Raw genomic sequence first — 15,700 nt, forward strand, 5'->3', positions numbered from 1 at the left:
GCTCTGGAAGGAGAGGCGGCGGCGGCGGCCGGGCTTCGGGCACTTGGCGGCGGCCGAGTGGATGGAGGAGGAGCGCGGCGATTCGGAGTCCCGCTCGGAGCCCATGGCGACGGGGCGGCGGTTGCCAGGCGACGGTATCAACGAGCTGCGGGCGATCCGGGAGCGACGGGCGCCGGACACCGCGTCCCGACGGGCGCTGCAACGACAGCGGCACCGGAGCCGTGAGCGCGTCCCGCCCCGCCCGCCAAGCCCCGCCCCCTGGGCTTCGCTCCGCCCCCCTCCCGCCCCGCCAATCACGGCGCGAAGCCGCCGCCGCCATTTTAGTTGCGGGCAGCGCCCTGAGCAGGTGCGAGGAGCGGAGGTTTCAGGTGAGGGGTGGTGGGCTCTGCGCTCCTCCAGGCGGCTCTAGAGCCCCTCGGGGTGTGGGGTGAATCTCGTCGTTACCGGCACCGCGGCCCGGTGCCCTTCCTGCAGCACCGACGGGGCTCTGGGGCTTGGCTGGAGCATCTCTGCCTGGAGCCGCCCGGGCGGGCGGTGGGGCTGAGCTGTGGAGCCGAGGGCCGGAGGAGGGATCGGTGCCCACAGCGGCCCCTCCGCGCCCTCCTCTCCCGCTGGGGCTGTCCCCGTGCCTCCCCCGCTCTGGCGGCTGTGCAGGGCCGTGCGTTTACCCGGGGATTTCCCCGCCCCGCCTTCCCCCCGCGCAGCCCCGCAGCCGCTCTGACCGCACGCTTTGAGGCTCCCGTCCCCTTTCAGGGTTCCCCTGCGCCCACTGAGACCTGCGGGCCCCGCCTCACCTTCAGAGGGGAATAAAACAACGGGCAGGACGCTGCCTCTTGTTATGCAGGGGAAGTGATGCAGAAAGATCTGCAGTGCCTATCGAGTGCGTGTGGAAATCAGCACAGAACCGGCTGCTTTCCCTGCAGGCTGCCAGCTTCTCACTGGACAGTCTGTGGTCATTCCTGCGAGAAGACAAGAGTGGCTTCACCGCTGTCTTCTGTGATATCACCGCTCCTGGAATCGTATCTCTCAGCAAAGCCTCTTTGCACATTTGTTACTGGGCTCCCTCCCCGCTGCAGGGGCCCCTTTCACTGCCTCTGGCACCAGAACAAGGCTGAGCGAGCCCAGCCCGGGCTGTCAGAAGCACCTGGGTTCCGGTGCTGTGCTGTGTGCCTTGCTGCAGGCGAGGACTCTGAGCCTGCCTGTGCAGCGGAGATAATAATGATGCTTCCCTGCTTGATAGATGAAAGATGAATGTAGGCACAGAGGGAGTAAATCACCTGCATGAGCGCACATATGAAGCTTCCTTCCCTCCCACTACCCCTTCAGCTCTCCTGTTACTTTCTGTGATGTTTTTGTTAGTTTTGTGCCTGCCATACACCCTCTCTTGTAGTTCTGCCTGCTGCATCCAAGACTTTCCCTAGTGCCTGTGTGTCAGCTCTCCCTCACCTCTGCTACTCTCTGGCATTCCAGCTGCAGGACATGTGCCTTTGGCCCAGCTGCACGCTTTGGACCGCACTTGGGATTGGCCCCAGAGTGTTAAACTCCTGCCTGGGATCAAGAACCCTGCTATTAGAAGTTAATTTAGCAAGAGGACCAAGCAGCTCTTCTCCAAGAGAGGCTGCGATACGACAGGGGTGTGTGGGGAGTGCTTTGCCCCAGCACAGCGTGAGTTACTGAGCTCTGTCCCTGCCATACTGCCAGCTCACGTTAACACCTTGTGTGGAGGAATGGAGATGCTATGACACTTCTGATGCGGAGCACTGAGATGTGAAAGGATCCTCTCCCCTTTCACTGGTGGGAAAGGAAGGCCAGAGAAGGGGAGGAGAGGAGTTACATTGGTGTAAATCCAGATGATGTTGAAATCAGCTGTTCCTAGCTGAGACGGGTTGGGTCTGAGACGCTTTTAAATGGCTGTCGCTACCCATCTGCAGCCGAGACTGTCTTGGTTTGATGATTTCACTTGAAAATTCACACTCCTGAGCAAAATAGAGAAACCTGGGCAGGGCCTGTGTGTGGGATGGGTCTCCCAGACAGCACTCTGACAGCTCAGCCCCACGTCCGTTGCGGCACAAGAGCAGACTGTAACTAATTGTGGGAAGGTTTCATCTCTAAAGCTCATGTGAGGCGGGCCTGAATTACCAGTAATGCAGCCACAGAGAGCAAAACCATCTGGAGTCCCTGGGAAAGGCATCAGCTCACAATGTGCTGACAGGGCAGAAACGATTCCTCATTCCCTTATATGAAGAATCGTGATACAAGCGGGACTGAGAGGTGGAGGGGGAGGTCTGAGGGGCTCACGCTGACTTTAGCATCATCTTCTGCCTCCCTGCTCCTGTGCCGTGCAGATCCTTCGCCAGTCCTTACTGCTGAGAGGATTCAGTGCTTTCAGTGTGCTGCTGGACATGGGCTTCTAACTGCCGTGCTCTGGACGTACCATCCACTTGAAAACAAGTTCTGTGTGGCTGAGATGCTTCAGCGTGGAGTTTCCATAGCCCTGGCCAGGAGCACGTTCCTCAGGAGGGAGCAGTTTGAAGCCGGTGGTTTGTTTTGATTCAAATTGAGAAAAAAAAAAAAAAAGAAGGCGGAACACAGGGCTGGGACAGAGAGCGCAGGGAAGAGGGCTGCTGGGAGAGGAAAGCACTGGTGGGAACGGCACCGGATTGGGAGGGAGATAGATTAGCCACGACCTGGGGCTGCAGGGAAGCTGGCATCAGCCTGACTGTTTAACTCAGGGACATTTTCAAATGTAAACAAAAAAAAAAAAAGAGAGAGAGAGAATTCAAACGCTCCAGTGAACAAATCTCAGCTCTGATAGGCAAATTTGCTCTTGCTTACGCTGGCAGAAAGCTGGAATGCCACTGACTTCCAACCCTGCTGCTTCAGTCAGAGCAGGATTTGTCACGGGCAGCTTTTACAGCTGCCTGAAATGCTGTATCTCCCAGGGAGGCTTCCAGTAACAGCACAGGGAAAGCTGCATCTCAGCACCAGCTGCAGCCAACGTGTGCCACCACTGCCTGGCTGGGACAGCGGGTGGCTGAGGCAGGTTGGACCCACTGCAGGGGCACGGGGCTGCCTTCCTGGGAACTGCCCTGGCCGCCCACATCCTGAAAGCCCCTACAGAGAAGAATGGCTGCTCTGACATGGGCTTCAGGGAGGAAGAACCCTGGTGATGTAATGAAAACTCCCCTCTGTAATTCAGAGAGTGAAAGCAGAGGCTGGCTGCCGAGAAGGGCTTGTGAAACTGCCCTCAGACCAGGAGTATTTGCATGGAGGGCACAGGGTGTGCGTGGCTGGGAATGTTGCTGCAGTGGGGCCCTGGCAGACAAGCACAAGCTTTGGTTTGCTGCTGATGAAACAGAAACTCTGGCTTCTACCCTGTCCCCTTTGCCTGCCCCCCTCCCCCCTCCTTTCTTGGTTACCCAGATATCTGGGGAATAACTGCCTGCTGCTCCTGTCACTGCTCTGCAGGACACACAGAGGTTCAATCTGCCCGAAACCTCCAGGTCGTTTTTGCACTGATGTGTGAGTCCCCCCTGGAGCAGACTTCTCTGAAGTACACAGATCTTCTCAGGGTTTCTCCCTCTTTCCCCAAATGGACACGCAGTTATTCATGGGTCACCAGCTGCTTTTCAGAGCAGATGGAGTTTAGAGGAAATCCAGCTCATGTTGCTGGTTTCCAAAATAGCCACATCTGGGATGAAATGGGAAAGGAGGGGAGTGGCTTTACACCAGGAGCTCGAACTGAGGAGTTCTTCCTTGTTGCTGAACAGGAACACTCTGGAATGACTCAGCTCTGGTTTCTGGGCAGGTTGAGACCTTTGGCCCAGCTTTGGTGGCACAGCCAGGGCTCCTGAAGGGATCTGGGTGCACTGAGGTGCACCAGTGCCAGCAAACCTGAGAGGCTGCCATAGTGTCAGCATCAAGGTAAAGGTGTGAGGGACAGTCGGACCATGCAGTGCAGAGGGAATTTAAACCTCAGTGGTGACATTGTCCCAGCTCCTTGCCCCATTGCTCCAGGAGTGTGTGGGCCTCCTGTGTTCTCCTTTTGGTGTCCCAGCTCTGTGGTGCGCAGAGCAGGGCTGGCAGTCGTGGGCTGTGAGAGGTTCTCACCCTGAGAGCTTTGAGATCTGCAGTGAGGGATGCTTTGCATACACGGGGTAGCAGCTGCGTATCCAAGAGCTGAAGCTCACTAGGGTCATTTTCTGTGCGGCCCTGGGGAACCACTGGTTTGTAATGACAGTGCACTATGATCATTTCTCAGATGGAGATGCCATTAGCGGACGTTTATTCCTCTCCAGGGAAGACAACAGTGGCTGGGGAAGGCTCTCCCCAGTGTGCAACTGCACACACTCTCTGGACTGATCAAGTTAGACCATGTTCTTTTTGCCTCCCGTGGTCCCATGAGATGTGTTCAGGGAACAAAGAGATGGTTCTGCTTGATTCCCTTTTTCTCAGCAGGATTGACAAGGACTGACATTCTTTTAAATGAAGAGCAAAAGGCGGCAGAGGGGAGCCTTGGGCTCAGGAATTCAAGTCTCTTTCAATAGGATTCTGGTTTGCTCTGTGGTTACACCCCCTCTCCCCTCCATCTCCTCATCCTACTCTGCTCTCTCGTAACACCCACACATACTGCATGGCAATCTTCCACTCCCTGCTGTGACTTTCCGTGGAAGATGCTGTCATGTGAAATCCCGGGAGGGAGTTGCCACATGGAGCACTGTGAAAGCATCGCACATCTCTTACAGAACAGGCTTGCAGACGGAGGAATGCTGTGCTCCCCCTCCTCGAAATCCTGAATGCTCTTATGAGTAGGGGTGGGGGGAGTGGGGAATCATCTCGTAAGCTTGGAAGCCACCTACGCACATGGCAAATCTTGTCAGCGGCTGATAAAAGAGGTGGGAGGTGGGGAGATCTGAGGGGGAAGAACTTGGAGGTTCAGTGCCCATGTGTCTCACCATCCTGTCCCCCCAGGTCTCAGCCAGATGGGCCACGGGCCTGGCTCTGTTGCGGATACGCACGTGCCGAAAGGAGAACCCAAGCAAGGACGTAGAGATAAATGCCATCTACTTCAGTACTGACGTAAAGGTAGGGAGCGTTAAGCAACTGCTTATAATAGTAATCTGACACGCTTTTCACCTCTACAAAAGCATTTCCTTTTGTTATAGAAGCACAGGCTGTTCTGATTTGCTTATATATCTCCTGTCTTGCACACTCTCTGTACAGCTCTGGGGATAAAAGTGACAATGATCACTGCTCTCAATTCACTCTTCCTGGTGACCCGCTGTCCGTAATGATACAGGATTTAAAACTGAGAAGGTTTAGCCAGCAGGGTGCTGCCATCAGGAGAGTGCTGGTCTGATCCCTACGATACAAGGAAGCAGCCAGGCTCCCTCCTCACCCAAGCTGTTAAACAGACAATTATGTGTTTGGTGTTGGCATAAACACAGGCAAATTAGTCACTGGAGAAAACCCCAGTGCCTGTGACAGCTGGTTGTGGTTAAGAGAAGGTGGGGGTGACAAACACCTCTGGCGGCGGGTGGCAGCCACCTGTCTGTGACACTCGGGGAGAGCAAGAGACACAGCGGGGCTGGAGCCCAGCGCTGCCTCGGGAGCCTCTCTGTGTGATGACAGCTGTGTTTGGGGGAGCTCAGCATCTTGCAGGATTTGAGCAAACATGGCCACAGCAGAGATAGCAAAGATCAAGGTGAAACCTTCAGGAGGACCATTTGTGGGGGATGGGGATGCGTTTGTTTTGACCTCAGACAGCAGATGCAGAGAAGTTACAATGCTGGCACAGAGCTTGTCTTCTGCAATGAGCGCAGAGTGAAGCACTGGCCTGATTTCCAGGAAAGGAGAACAGTGTGTCACATAGAAAGCATTGAAAAGACCTGAGGCTTCTGCCTCAGCTTTCTGTCTCACTCCTGCAGACGCAAGAGTGCTCGGGAGTTCAAAAGGCTGAGCTGGAGACTGTTCCCCAGCTGGCACAGGGCAGGAAGCTGTGGGCTCCTCTCCTGCAGAGCGGCTGTTGGTGCGCAGACTGCAGGTGGTGTCCCTGTCTCTGCTGGGGATGCCTGCATGGCTCAGCATCTTTCTACAGTGCTGACCTTTGCAGTAGTAGTGTGGGAACTGGAGCTGGACAGAAGAGCTTGGTTCAAGGCACTAGCTTCAGTGCCCAGACCCCAGAAGAGATGCTATGCTGGCAGTCCTTCGGCAGCATCTTAAAACCTCACAGCATCTCTGACATCCTTTCAAGCTTGTGCACCTTACAAACAGGTAGGGCTGGGCACGCTGTGTTTCCTCCACCTAACCCACCCATTTCCTATCTTCTGCAGGCATGACAACTAGTGAGTTAATCCTGCAGGCCATAAACTAAGCTGTATTAGCAGACACCATCTGTCCTTTTTCATTTGCTGATGCACGACCTATTTTGCTGTGTAGTGGAGCAGGCGCTGCAGTTTCAGGGCTTGCCTGTTACAGTGTCCATGCTGCCTGGGTATAATCCAGAGTTTTTAGTAACCTGCTAATGGGAGAAGGCCCCAGTGAACTGAGTGCCAGGGACCTGCTGTCACGGGCAAGTGGTGGCTGCAATTTGTCTCTGGGGCTGCTTGGCTTCGAAGGAGTTTTAGCCCTGATGCCAGAAAGCACCAGTTGACATCTGGGAAGAGAAAAGCTTTAGGGGAACTTCCAAGGACAAGAACACAACTCCCATCAGCAGGGCCGGTCCTTATCTGGAGCCCCTTCAGCAATGCCATATCTCACTGCTCTGTCTCAGAGGCAATGCTCCCAAAGCATTTACCACCTCCAGAAGTGTTGCAGTGTAGAGCTCATTCTCAAACTGAAGTCAGATTCATGGGAACAGGCCCCGTGGTGGACTCCGTACTCCAGGCCACGGCACACTGGCCTTGGGTAATTCCTTTGGTTTACGGAAGCTGAGCAATGACAATCACAAGAGGATGGGGAAAGACAGGAAGAGAATTCTTCCCCGGTTTCTCTTAAGGGGATCTTATCACATCGTGGAGCAGTCTGGTGACCCTTGTCTGGGTACAGAAGTACAGATGTTATTAAATGTTATAAAACCATCAGGATGTTTCCAAGCCAGTTATCATACTTAACTCAAAAATTCTCAAAGCAGTTCCAAAGGTTAGCCTCTTACTTAATGAAGCAGCATTTCCTTCTGAATTTACCAACTTTTCATTTAAGTCAGCACCAGTGGCAGAAATTTTCCCCGAAATGTGAAATGAAGAGTGAGGAAATTTTGTCTCTGTGCCGCTGGGAGTCAGGAAGGGAACTGAACACTCTGGGGTTTGGTGCTCACATGTATGTGGTACCCCGAAACAGGATGGTCGCCTGCTTGCTGACATGTGCTGTGGTCCCAAAAGCAGGCTGGGAGTTTTCAGCTTCCTGCCTCACCCAGCAGAAGTGGAAGACAGAGTGGAAGGAGTTACTCAGCCTGATCTTGGCACTAGCCAGACAATTTCTTTCTGAATTAGTTCAGTTGCACTATTTGGGATTTCCGAGAAACACTCAACCTGCTGGGTAGGGCGGCCCTGTGTGAATCTTGTTAAGCTTTGGACATCCGCAGCTCCCAGCAGCAGCGACTCCTGCTGTCTCTTTCCTGTCTTCACTGAGCTTTGTGCAATGTTCCTTCTCTGTAATGTAGGCTCTTGCTTGGGTTCTGTGTCTGATGTGACAAGAAATAACGACTTTCCTGTTAGATGCCATGACAGTGTCCCCTCCGCTCTTCTGTTAGGTGTGACCTTTCTTGTGTGCTGTTGGGATGGTAGCTGCTGTCAGGAACAAGGTTTCCTTGCAGACTGACAGCTTGCAGAGTAAATCTCCCCAGCAAGACAGATCCCAGGGTTTCTTATTTCTTTCCCAGTGCTTTGGGAAGATAATTAGCTCAAGACTTTTCTAGATCTGAGGCAAAAGAATAAGTGTCCCCCCTTCACAGGCCAGAGCCATGGGCCTCTTCTGTGAGCCACGTGAGGAAAGGGAGCCAGGAAGGGCAGTGCTTCACCAGGGCTAGAATGTACCCAGATCTATGACAGCAGGAGGAGGGAAGAGGAAGAAACAGCCCATGCGGTCAGCCCTGGAAAGGGCAGTTCTTGCCGAGAACTGGCTGGGGAATGTTCCCATTTTCATAACCAGCAACAGCTGTGAAAAGGGGAAAGGAGAGATTCTGGTCCCTTCAGCAGCCAGGATGGGGAGAGCAGTGTGGTGCTCCCAGACTGCTGGCCCTGCAGCAAGGAAAATGCGTGTCATTTTCCAGAGGGCTGAGCCAACACTAACCAGGTGGGAAATGTATGAGCTCCTCACTGAAAATTGGCTTAGTCTGAGTTCCCTTGTCTCACATGTGATCTTTCCTCAGCCTGATACTCGGCCGCCAAGCCCTTGCCCTTAGCCTGGCTCAGTCTGGAGCTGCTCTCCTGACAGTCCCATGTACCATCCACTGCTGTGGCCCTGGAGCAGAACAATATGGGCAGGAGAAAAAGAAGCTGTAGCAGAAATGCTAAGTCGTGTCTTGAAGCACTGATTGAGCACCTGGTGGGAAGGCAGGGCCAGCCCAGGGGAGCTCAGCTGCAAGCAATGCACCTGAGTGACCAGAAGGGGTGAAGCCAGGATCCACCCCTTCCCAGACCTCATTTAAGGGTTGGCAGTGGAGGTGAGGGTGTCTCTTTGGAGATCCCTGCCTATCTGAGGCCTTTTGAAGGTAAGCGGATTCTTCCCTTTGTTTCTGTGGTAATGGTTGTTGTATTTGAGCGAGGCCTTGTTTGCTGTAGCCTAGGATTTTGCTACTCTGCTGTTATTGTTGTGCTTTCTATTGCATTATGGCATTACAAGCAGGAACAAGGAATGAGCATCCCTTGTTCCTAGGCTGGCATGGAAAAGTGGACAGGGTTTGTTCTACTGGGGTTTACCACTGAGCCACCTTTTCCTTCTCCTGGTCTGATGCCACAACCACAAGCCTGTTCCTTCTGACTTCTCTTCAAACAGAGCCCACGTGTACTGCAGCCATGAAATTCCTCTTCTTCCTCTCTCTGTTCCCAGCCCTATCTCTCTGCCACCACAAGAAGCTCTCTTCCCTCTCCAGGGCTGATCTCAGATACGAGTTGCTGTAGATACTGTTTAAGCAAACTAGCCCATCTTCTCTCTGAAGAGGCTGGCCTGTGCAGAGTAGAAAATTAAGCAGGGGGTTTATGGGGGTGATCAGTGTGCATGAAGACCTCAGATGCTCCACAGAAGCTAGGCTCTGCTGTTGCTCCATAGCATTTCGCTAGCAGGGAGGCAGCAGCTCTGACCATGTCTCATCTGTCCAGGCCTGACCTGTCCAATCCAGGTTGCCATCCCAGTCCCCTGGGTGCTGGGAAAGGCCCAGTGCCTACCACTGGAAAAGCAGAAGCTGCCAAGTGCCTCCCAGTTGTCCATGAGTTACAGGATCCCTCTCTAGATATGCCCTGCGGTCTCTTGGGGGGCAACTGTTGGTAATAACATCCCTATTTAGACAAACTGGAGGCATTCTGGCTTTGCCCAGCCTCCCTTTGCTTTTCCCTGCCCACTGCAGTCATGCATATTTGGGGAAAAGCCTCTCAGGGCAGTACTGACTCCTGCACTTCCTGCTGGGACGTGCAGCTCAGCCACAGCAGCGTGCTGGGCTTCACGTAGCTCTGGTTTCTGCCCCAGCTTTTCAGACCCCCTCCCCCTGGATTCCAAGCCCAGCACCCAGGGGTGCTGCCCCGTCCCAACATGTAGGAACAGCGCTCTCAGCATGGGATGAGCACCAAAACTGCAGCTGGAGAACCTGGCAGTGGACAGGGAGCAGAACCCTGTCTCTGGGCTGGGGACCAAGAACGCTTCTTTCCCGTCTGAGAAGCCAAGGCTTTGAGCCCTGCCAAACCCCAGTGTTTGTTCCTGCATTTGGCATGCAAGAGATGGCAACAAAGGCATACGTGAGGCAGAAAGAGGAGTTCCAGTGAAGAGGGGAAGTGGGTTTCTCTTGGGTCTCTTTGTGACCTTGTTTGGTTTGGAAGTGGTGGAAGCATGCAGAGATGCTAACAGTACACACCAAGGGTGTTTCTGTTGTCCCAGTGGCAAAACAAACTCTGTGGTCTTGCTAAGTCAGAGGAAACTGGAACCTAGAGCCACTGTCCAGCCATTTGCTACCTGGGATGGAACCAGTGGGAATCCAGCTCCAGGGAGCTGAAGCCTTTGTGTGTTTGCAAGGAAGTTTTATTCACAGCCATGGAGCCTTGCTATGGGCACTTCGTCTTGCAGCCCTGGTCTTGCCTTGCACTGGGCCTGCTGTATGATGGGAAGCTTTTCTTTTCTTGGCAGCAGCTGAGCCAAGTTCCCTAGACCCTGTGGACTGGGATTTATATCAGCAATGCATTTGGCCACATGAATCCCACTGACTCTGTCCTCATCACCTTCCTTAGAGAAGCAAGCAGAGAGGATGAGCTGTTGGAGCAGAACCAAGAGAGGGGCTGAGACTGACAGGAGTCAAATGACTTGGGCAGTTTCTCTGTGTTCTTCCAGCCTGTCCCAGGTAGTTTCAGAAAAAGAAATGAAGATGCTGGCAGTAGCTAAACAAGGAGCAAAGTCCTATGGATGGTAGGTGAGAGTGCACCTAGATTTCCCCCTAGAGATGAGAGTTAAGGCCAGGTTTATAAAATGTTAGAAATGCTGCTTTAGCTAAAGGGATAATATTTCCATTAAGAAACAGGGAACTATTGATTACTCAAGTAACCTCAGCTATTAAACAAATGGCAGCCTCAGCAGAGGGAAATTCCACCCTAGGCTTAGGGAGATGACAGAGGGGACCCCAGGGCAGCACTGGGAACACACTGACCCACACTCCTGGGTGCACCAGTTGCCCTGCTGGCTCTCACCCTCCAGGTAAGGATGAAGGCAAACACAGGGCAGGCGCCTGTGCGTGTCTCTGCCAAAGGAACTGGAAAACATTCTCTGCAGTGGAGTCATGGCCAAGAGAGACTGGAACAGGAAGGATTAGAATGTCTGACAGGACCTGGCTCAGCTCCCAGGGCCCTCGCTGGACCCTGGCACAAGGGCAGCTCCTCCTGGTGCCCCAGCCCTCTGCAGAGGCTTGCAGATCCACAGCCCTGTTTTCTCAGAGGGGCGTTTGCAGGCTGGGTACCAACAGCCAGTGCAAGCTCCCAGTGCATCCACCTATTACATTCTGGGGAGGTGAAAATATCTGCCCTTCTGCCTCCCTTGCGAAGGGCAAAAGAATTGCTGCAAATAGGTCTCGTGCCTAGCAGCGATAGCCCATGGTAGGGGACAAACACCCACGTAATACAGCACAGCTGTGGGAGAGAGATCGCATGGAGGCACTCAGAGCATGTTAGAGACACTCAGCTGCTTCAGCTGATGTGCAGATGCTGGGCTGTGTAATATTCACATGATCATCCCCTTTGCAGCGTAGGCAAGTTATAGGGTGAAGAGAAGGAACAGTGGGGAAGGTCAAGGACTGGGAGGGTTGAATGGGGCTTTCTGTTCATAGGCAGTTCTGGTGCCATTCCCCTACTACATTTTGAATACCCTTGAGAAATCAAGATGAAACACGACCCAGAACCAGCCCTAGCTGTGTTTGCAGTTCTGCATGGCCAGCAGCTACCTCAGGGACTGGAACTGCAGAAAAGCAGAGTTAACCCTTCCCAAGCTGCAGCCAGGACAGACAGTCTCATTTGGGAGTGCTTGGGGCCACCCGGAGCTGGCTCCCTCCCGCCCCAGCTGCCCTGTGCAGCACTGCCAGAGCCTCTCCTCCCCTGCTGCCCACGTCAGAGGTACGCAGCGCAGCTGACTGTGCAGCCACCTGGTGACAGCCCTGCCACCTCTCCTCAGCCTGCCCTCTGCTCAAAGCCTGTGTGTGTGGGGCCTCCAGTGCAGTGCTGCCACAGGAGTCCCACACAGCAGCACAAGCTGTTGCTTTTTGCAGTTACCGTAAAATAAGCAGCAGTATGGCCAACGTGGGCCACTCCCAAATGCTCCGTATAGACCCAGTATCTGTGCTTTCATGGGGGAAGATCGTGCATCCTGCAGCAATACCCTTCCCTATTGAAGGTGTATTTATGCTCCTTTTTACAATTCTGCATTCTCATGTATGCTCAAGCGTTCCTGACTGCATTTCTCCATGGCCCCACCGCCCTCCCCAGCCTCTTAAATGTCTTCTCTAGTCCTGATTCCACAAACATAAGAAACGTGAAACTTTTTTCAACAAAATGGTTGTGACAGGGGCACTGGCTCCTCCCTGTTCTTTGATGTTAAAAGAAAAAAAAAAGTTTCTTCAGCTCCACTTGAAGTTCTGCTCTGTGCCTCTTCTATCTCCACCCCAGTACTGGTTTGTGACTCCCACAGGGGGTTGCCAGCAATGAGCTTTTAACCCTATAAGTTCTCTGCTTAGTCAGATGCACACTGTGGGTCCTGATGGACAAAGCTGTGCCCAGCCTGTCCTCTTTGTAGGCGTGGAGTCCATACACCCCTCTGCCATGGAATCAGAGCTGTAACACCACCAGCTTTTCCAAGCATTAACGAACAAGCCAAGCTTTCGGATTAGGAAGTGATGAAATTCCCCCTGGGCCAGTCGAGTACATAGATACCACTGGGATGCTGCAGGGCGCAGAGGTGACCGTCACCCCTTGTTCTCTCTGCTAACAGATTGGATCCCCTTATGCAACTATTACGCTAAAAGACAACATTACATGCAAAACATTTCAAGGGCTTTTTTTTTTTTTTTTGCTTCCAAGGTCTGCAGATTCCCAGGATCCACATCCAGAGAACTCCTAGCAGTAAATGTGTACCAGGCTGCCTTCTCCGGAATGATTGCTTCCTGCACAGGCTGGGTAAGTGTTGAGACAGCTGGGGATGTGTAGCTTAGGATACCCATCCCAAATGTACACTGCTGGGTTTGGCTCCAATGCACAAGCTCTGCTTACAGCCTCCTATTAGCTTGATGCAGCTCAAGGAGACTGGGTCTCCAAACTTCTCATTCATTTCTTCAAAGGTTTGTGCTCTAATCCAAAGAGGGAACTCTGGTCCCCTTCTCTAGAGGTACTAGGGCTGCCGCACTGTTCTGGAGGTTTAGGTACGCCTGGCTCTTCCCGGCAGTGATACACACACTGATATTCCAGGGGGGACACATTTGCAGCTTTGCATCAGGCAGCCGGGCTCTGACCGGGTCTCTAAGAGCCTAGCCCTGCTGTGCCAGGTTGTCAGAGCATTGTATAATGCTGCTGCTGCCCAGGAACACCCCTCCACATCAGCATGCTAGCCAGAAGGATGCCAAGGCAGGTTCTGAGCCTGCAGCCACTCTTAGAACCCACCCTACCCTGCTCCCATGGGGTCTCTTACCTTGCCCGGAGCCCACTCGGATGCAGCTCTCTTCCCTCCGCAGCCTTCCCTTGCTCTCCCTTCCCCACGCCGCCTCCCCACGTGATGTCAGCACAGCCCTGCCTCCGCAGCCGCCCTGCACACCGCCCAGCACTCCCTGCCAGCCCCGGTTTTGCTGCTTCCCCTCCAACGGTTTCCACAGCAACACGAGGGGAATCCCATCCTTTGGTCCTCCACCTCCCAGGGCCTCGCTTGGTATCACCCACTGCAGCTCTTGCTCAGGAGCCTGAAGACCACAGGAAGGACAGGAGACAGCAGGGAAAGGCAGCAGCCAGAGGCCAGCAGCGCCAGCATGGCCCCGGGGGAAGGCTCACGGTAGCCAGGGGAGGGGAAGGCAGAGCAGGGTTGTGATCAGGGTGGCAGGCTCAGATGAAACACAGCCACCTCCCCAGCAGTCACCATGCGTGCTTCCATGCGGCACTGCAGGGCACCAGCCCCGTGCTCTTCCCACCTTCCCTGTTCATCACCGGTTCTTTGTTCCTCAGTCCCACGTGCTGTTTCTGTACCAGGGCTGTGCAAATGTGTATGCCGCACTCACACCTCATGCAAGCTCTATCCAAGCCAGGGATTTGTGCTGCTTGTCCATAGCACACACGCTTTGCAGGGACTTGCCTTTACTCCCAGGTCAAGGTCGGCGAGCAGCTATCGATCGGAAACTTAAGACCGACTCCAGAACAGACCATCAGGAGCCATCAGACTCATTATTACTAACCACAAACCCACAGAGAAAGGGTTTTCTGCAGTATTGTTCACAGATGGTTTTATCAGGAAGGGAGAAGGCCAGATACTACGTTTTTAGGACTGCAGCGCATCTTTAATGGAAAGAGATGGCCCAAGGCTTTTTCATCCCTTCCCCCATCTGAGATGCTGTTTCTTTTCAGCAGAAATATTGCTGCATTAGAGAACAGGTCACTTCCTCTATCAGTGAGAATTCAGTGTCCTATTTGATGCTGGTTCTTGTGCTATAAATAGGAATTTTCCCCTTTTATAGTTGCTGAATAATTTTCTAAATGAAATATGAACACAGTTTTCAAAAGAGTGCCTGATAAGCAGCTTGCTGGAGTGAAATCGTTGAACAGAAGGAATTTACAGCACCTGCAGAGCATCACATGCTATGGAAAACATTCAAGGTCACTGTGACAGAGACAGGTCACAGAACAGATCCAGCTACAGAGGACAGAGGCTCACTTGAGCTAAGCAACCTCACAGCACCCCCAACAACTCATTTTGTGCTCCACTTTTGGGTAAGCTGGTGATCAACTGGAAGAAGCCCAGCTCAGAGAGCCAGAGCTGCCATCCCACACACTGGCAAGCCAGGAGGAGCAGGCAGAGCAGGTTCTGAAAACAGCAGTAGGCAAGCAGCAAGAGGACAGACTCCCCAGCAATGAGGAAGAGCATAATTTAACATCCATCATCAAAAGAAATAAGGGAAGAACACCACAAATGCAGAAGAAACATAAGCTTGCCTTCAAAAGATGGAAAATGCTGATCAGAGGCAGAGAAAGGTAACAAAACCATCAGAGAACAGAGAGACTGCATGGCTGAGGAGCAAGGGTACCCAATTATACTGAAGAAACCAGTCGTTTCTGGAGGAAGCAGGCATAGGCAGCCTGACCCTCTCTGATGTCTGCCCACAGGGCCTGGATCAAAGCCCCAGATGCAAGCAGGGCTGCTACCATGTGGTACCGAGGGCGCTGGAAAAAACCATGACTTCTCATCAGCACAACCTTCCTCTGGGATTCCTCAGAGCACCCATGACAGCCTGGGATGCTGGGAAGCAGGGTAACAGGAGACCAGGAAATGCCTTCAGATGCTGCTTTACAGCAGATTTTGTCCTGTGTAGTTTGACAGGCACTGGTGGAAGGAGCAGTGCAGCAAGGTATGAAAGGCAGAAGGTAAACAAGCAGAAACAGAAGACAGTACTTGGCTTGCAGTTACTGTAAGAGAGGAAATAACATCAGCTCCTCCGCGCACCAGGAACCAGAAGGGAAGAGGGAGGAAAGGCTGGGAATGACATAGGTTGTAAAAACACCTGAAAGGAGCTCTGACCACAAAGGGGCAGGATACACGGGGGCTGCGCTTTCAGCACCATGCATGAAGAAACGAGAGACACGAAGTCAGCAAGAGACAGCATTGCTATGGTGATATAAAGCATTGAAACACACTCAGCAAAGAACATAAAGGGAATTACAAGCAGCATTTCTAGCTGCACAGAAACGTCCTTGAGATAGGATCAGTCCAGAGGAGCCACCCCACTCAGTTGTTAGTATGTCATCCGCTTCCACGCTGTCCGCAG

General features: G+C 53.1%; 2 protein-coding genes across 3 annotated transcripts in view; one reads left to right on the forward strand and one right to left on the reverse strand.

Moving 5' to 3' along the window:
- RNF19B (ring finger protein 19B) overlaps positions 1–15,571 on the reverse strand; it is a 25,217-nt gene extending 9,646 nt beyond the window's left edge. Inside the window, exons 1-3 of one of the 2 annotated variants that reach the window (XM_021375182.1) lie at positions 13,366–15,571; positions 795–959; positions 1–196 (exon numbers count right to left, since the gene is read on the reverse strand). The exon at positions 1–196 is cut by the window's left edge and continues 515 nt beyond it. In XM_021375182.1, coding sequence (XP_021230857.1) covers positions 1–105 — 105 coding nt within the window. In that variant the 5' untranslated portion in view covers positions 106–196; positions 795–959; positions 13,366–15,571. The remainder of the gene's footprint in view (positions 197–794; positions 960–13,365) is intronic. The other variant, XM_021375181.1, reaches the window with a different exon arrangement.
- Positions 264–15,700, forward strand: part of AZIN2 (antizyme inhibitor 2) — a 28,615-nt gene continuing 13,178 nt past the window's right edge. Inside the window, exons 1-3 of the mRNA XM_021375183.1 lie at positions 264–368; positions 4,972–5,085; positions 12,762–12,857. The gene's annotated coding sequence lies outside the window, so the exon portion shown is untranslated. The remainder of the gene's footprint in view (positions 369–4,971; positions 5,086–12,761; positions 12,858–15,700) is intronic.

Source organism: Numida meleagris, chromosome 22, assembly GCF_002078875.1.
Source record: "Numida meleagris isolate 19003 breed g44 Domestic line chromosome 22, NumMel1.0, whole genome shotgun sequence".
In the NCBI taxonomy this organism is placed as follows: Eukaryota; Metazoa; Chordata; class Aves; order Galliformes; family Numididae; genus Numida; species Numida meleagris.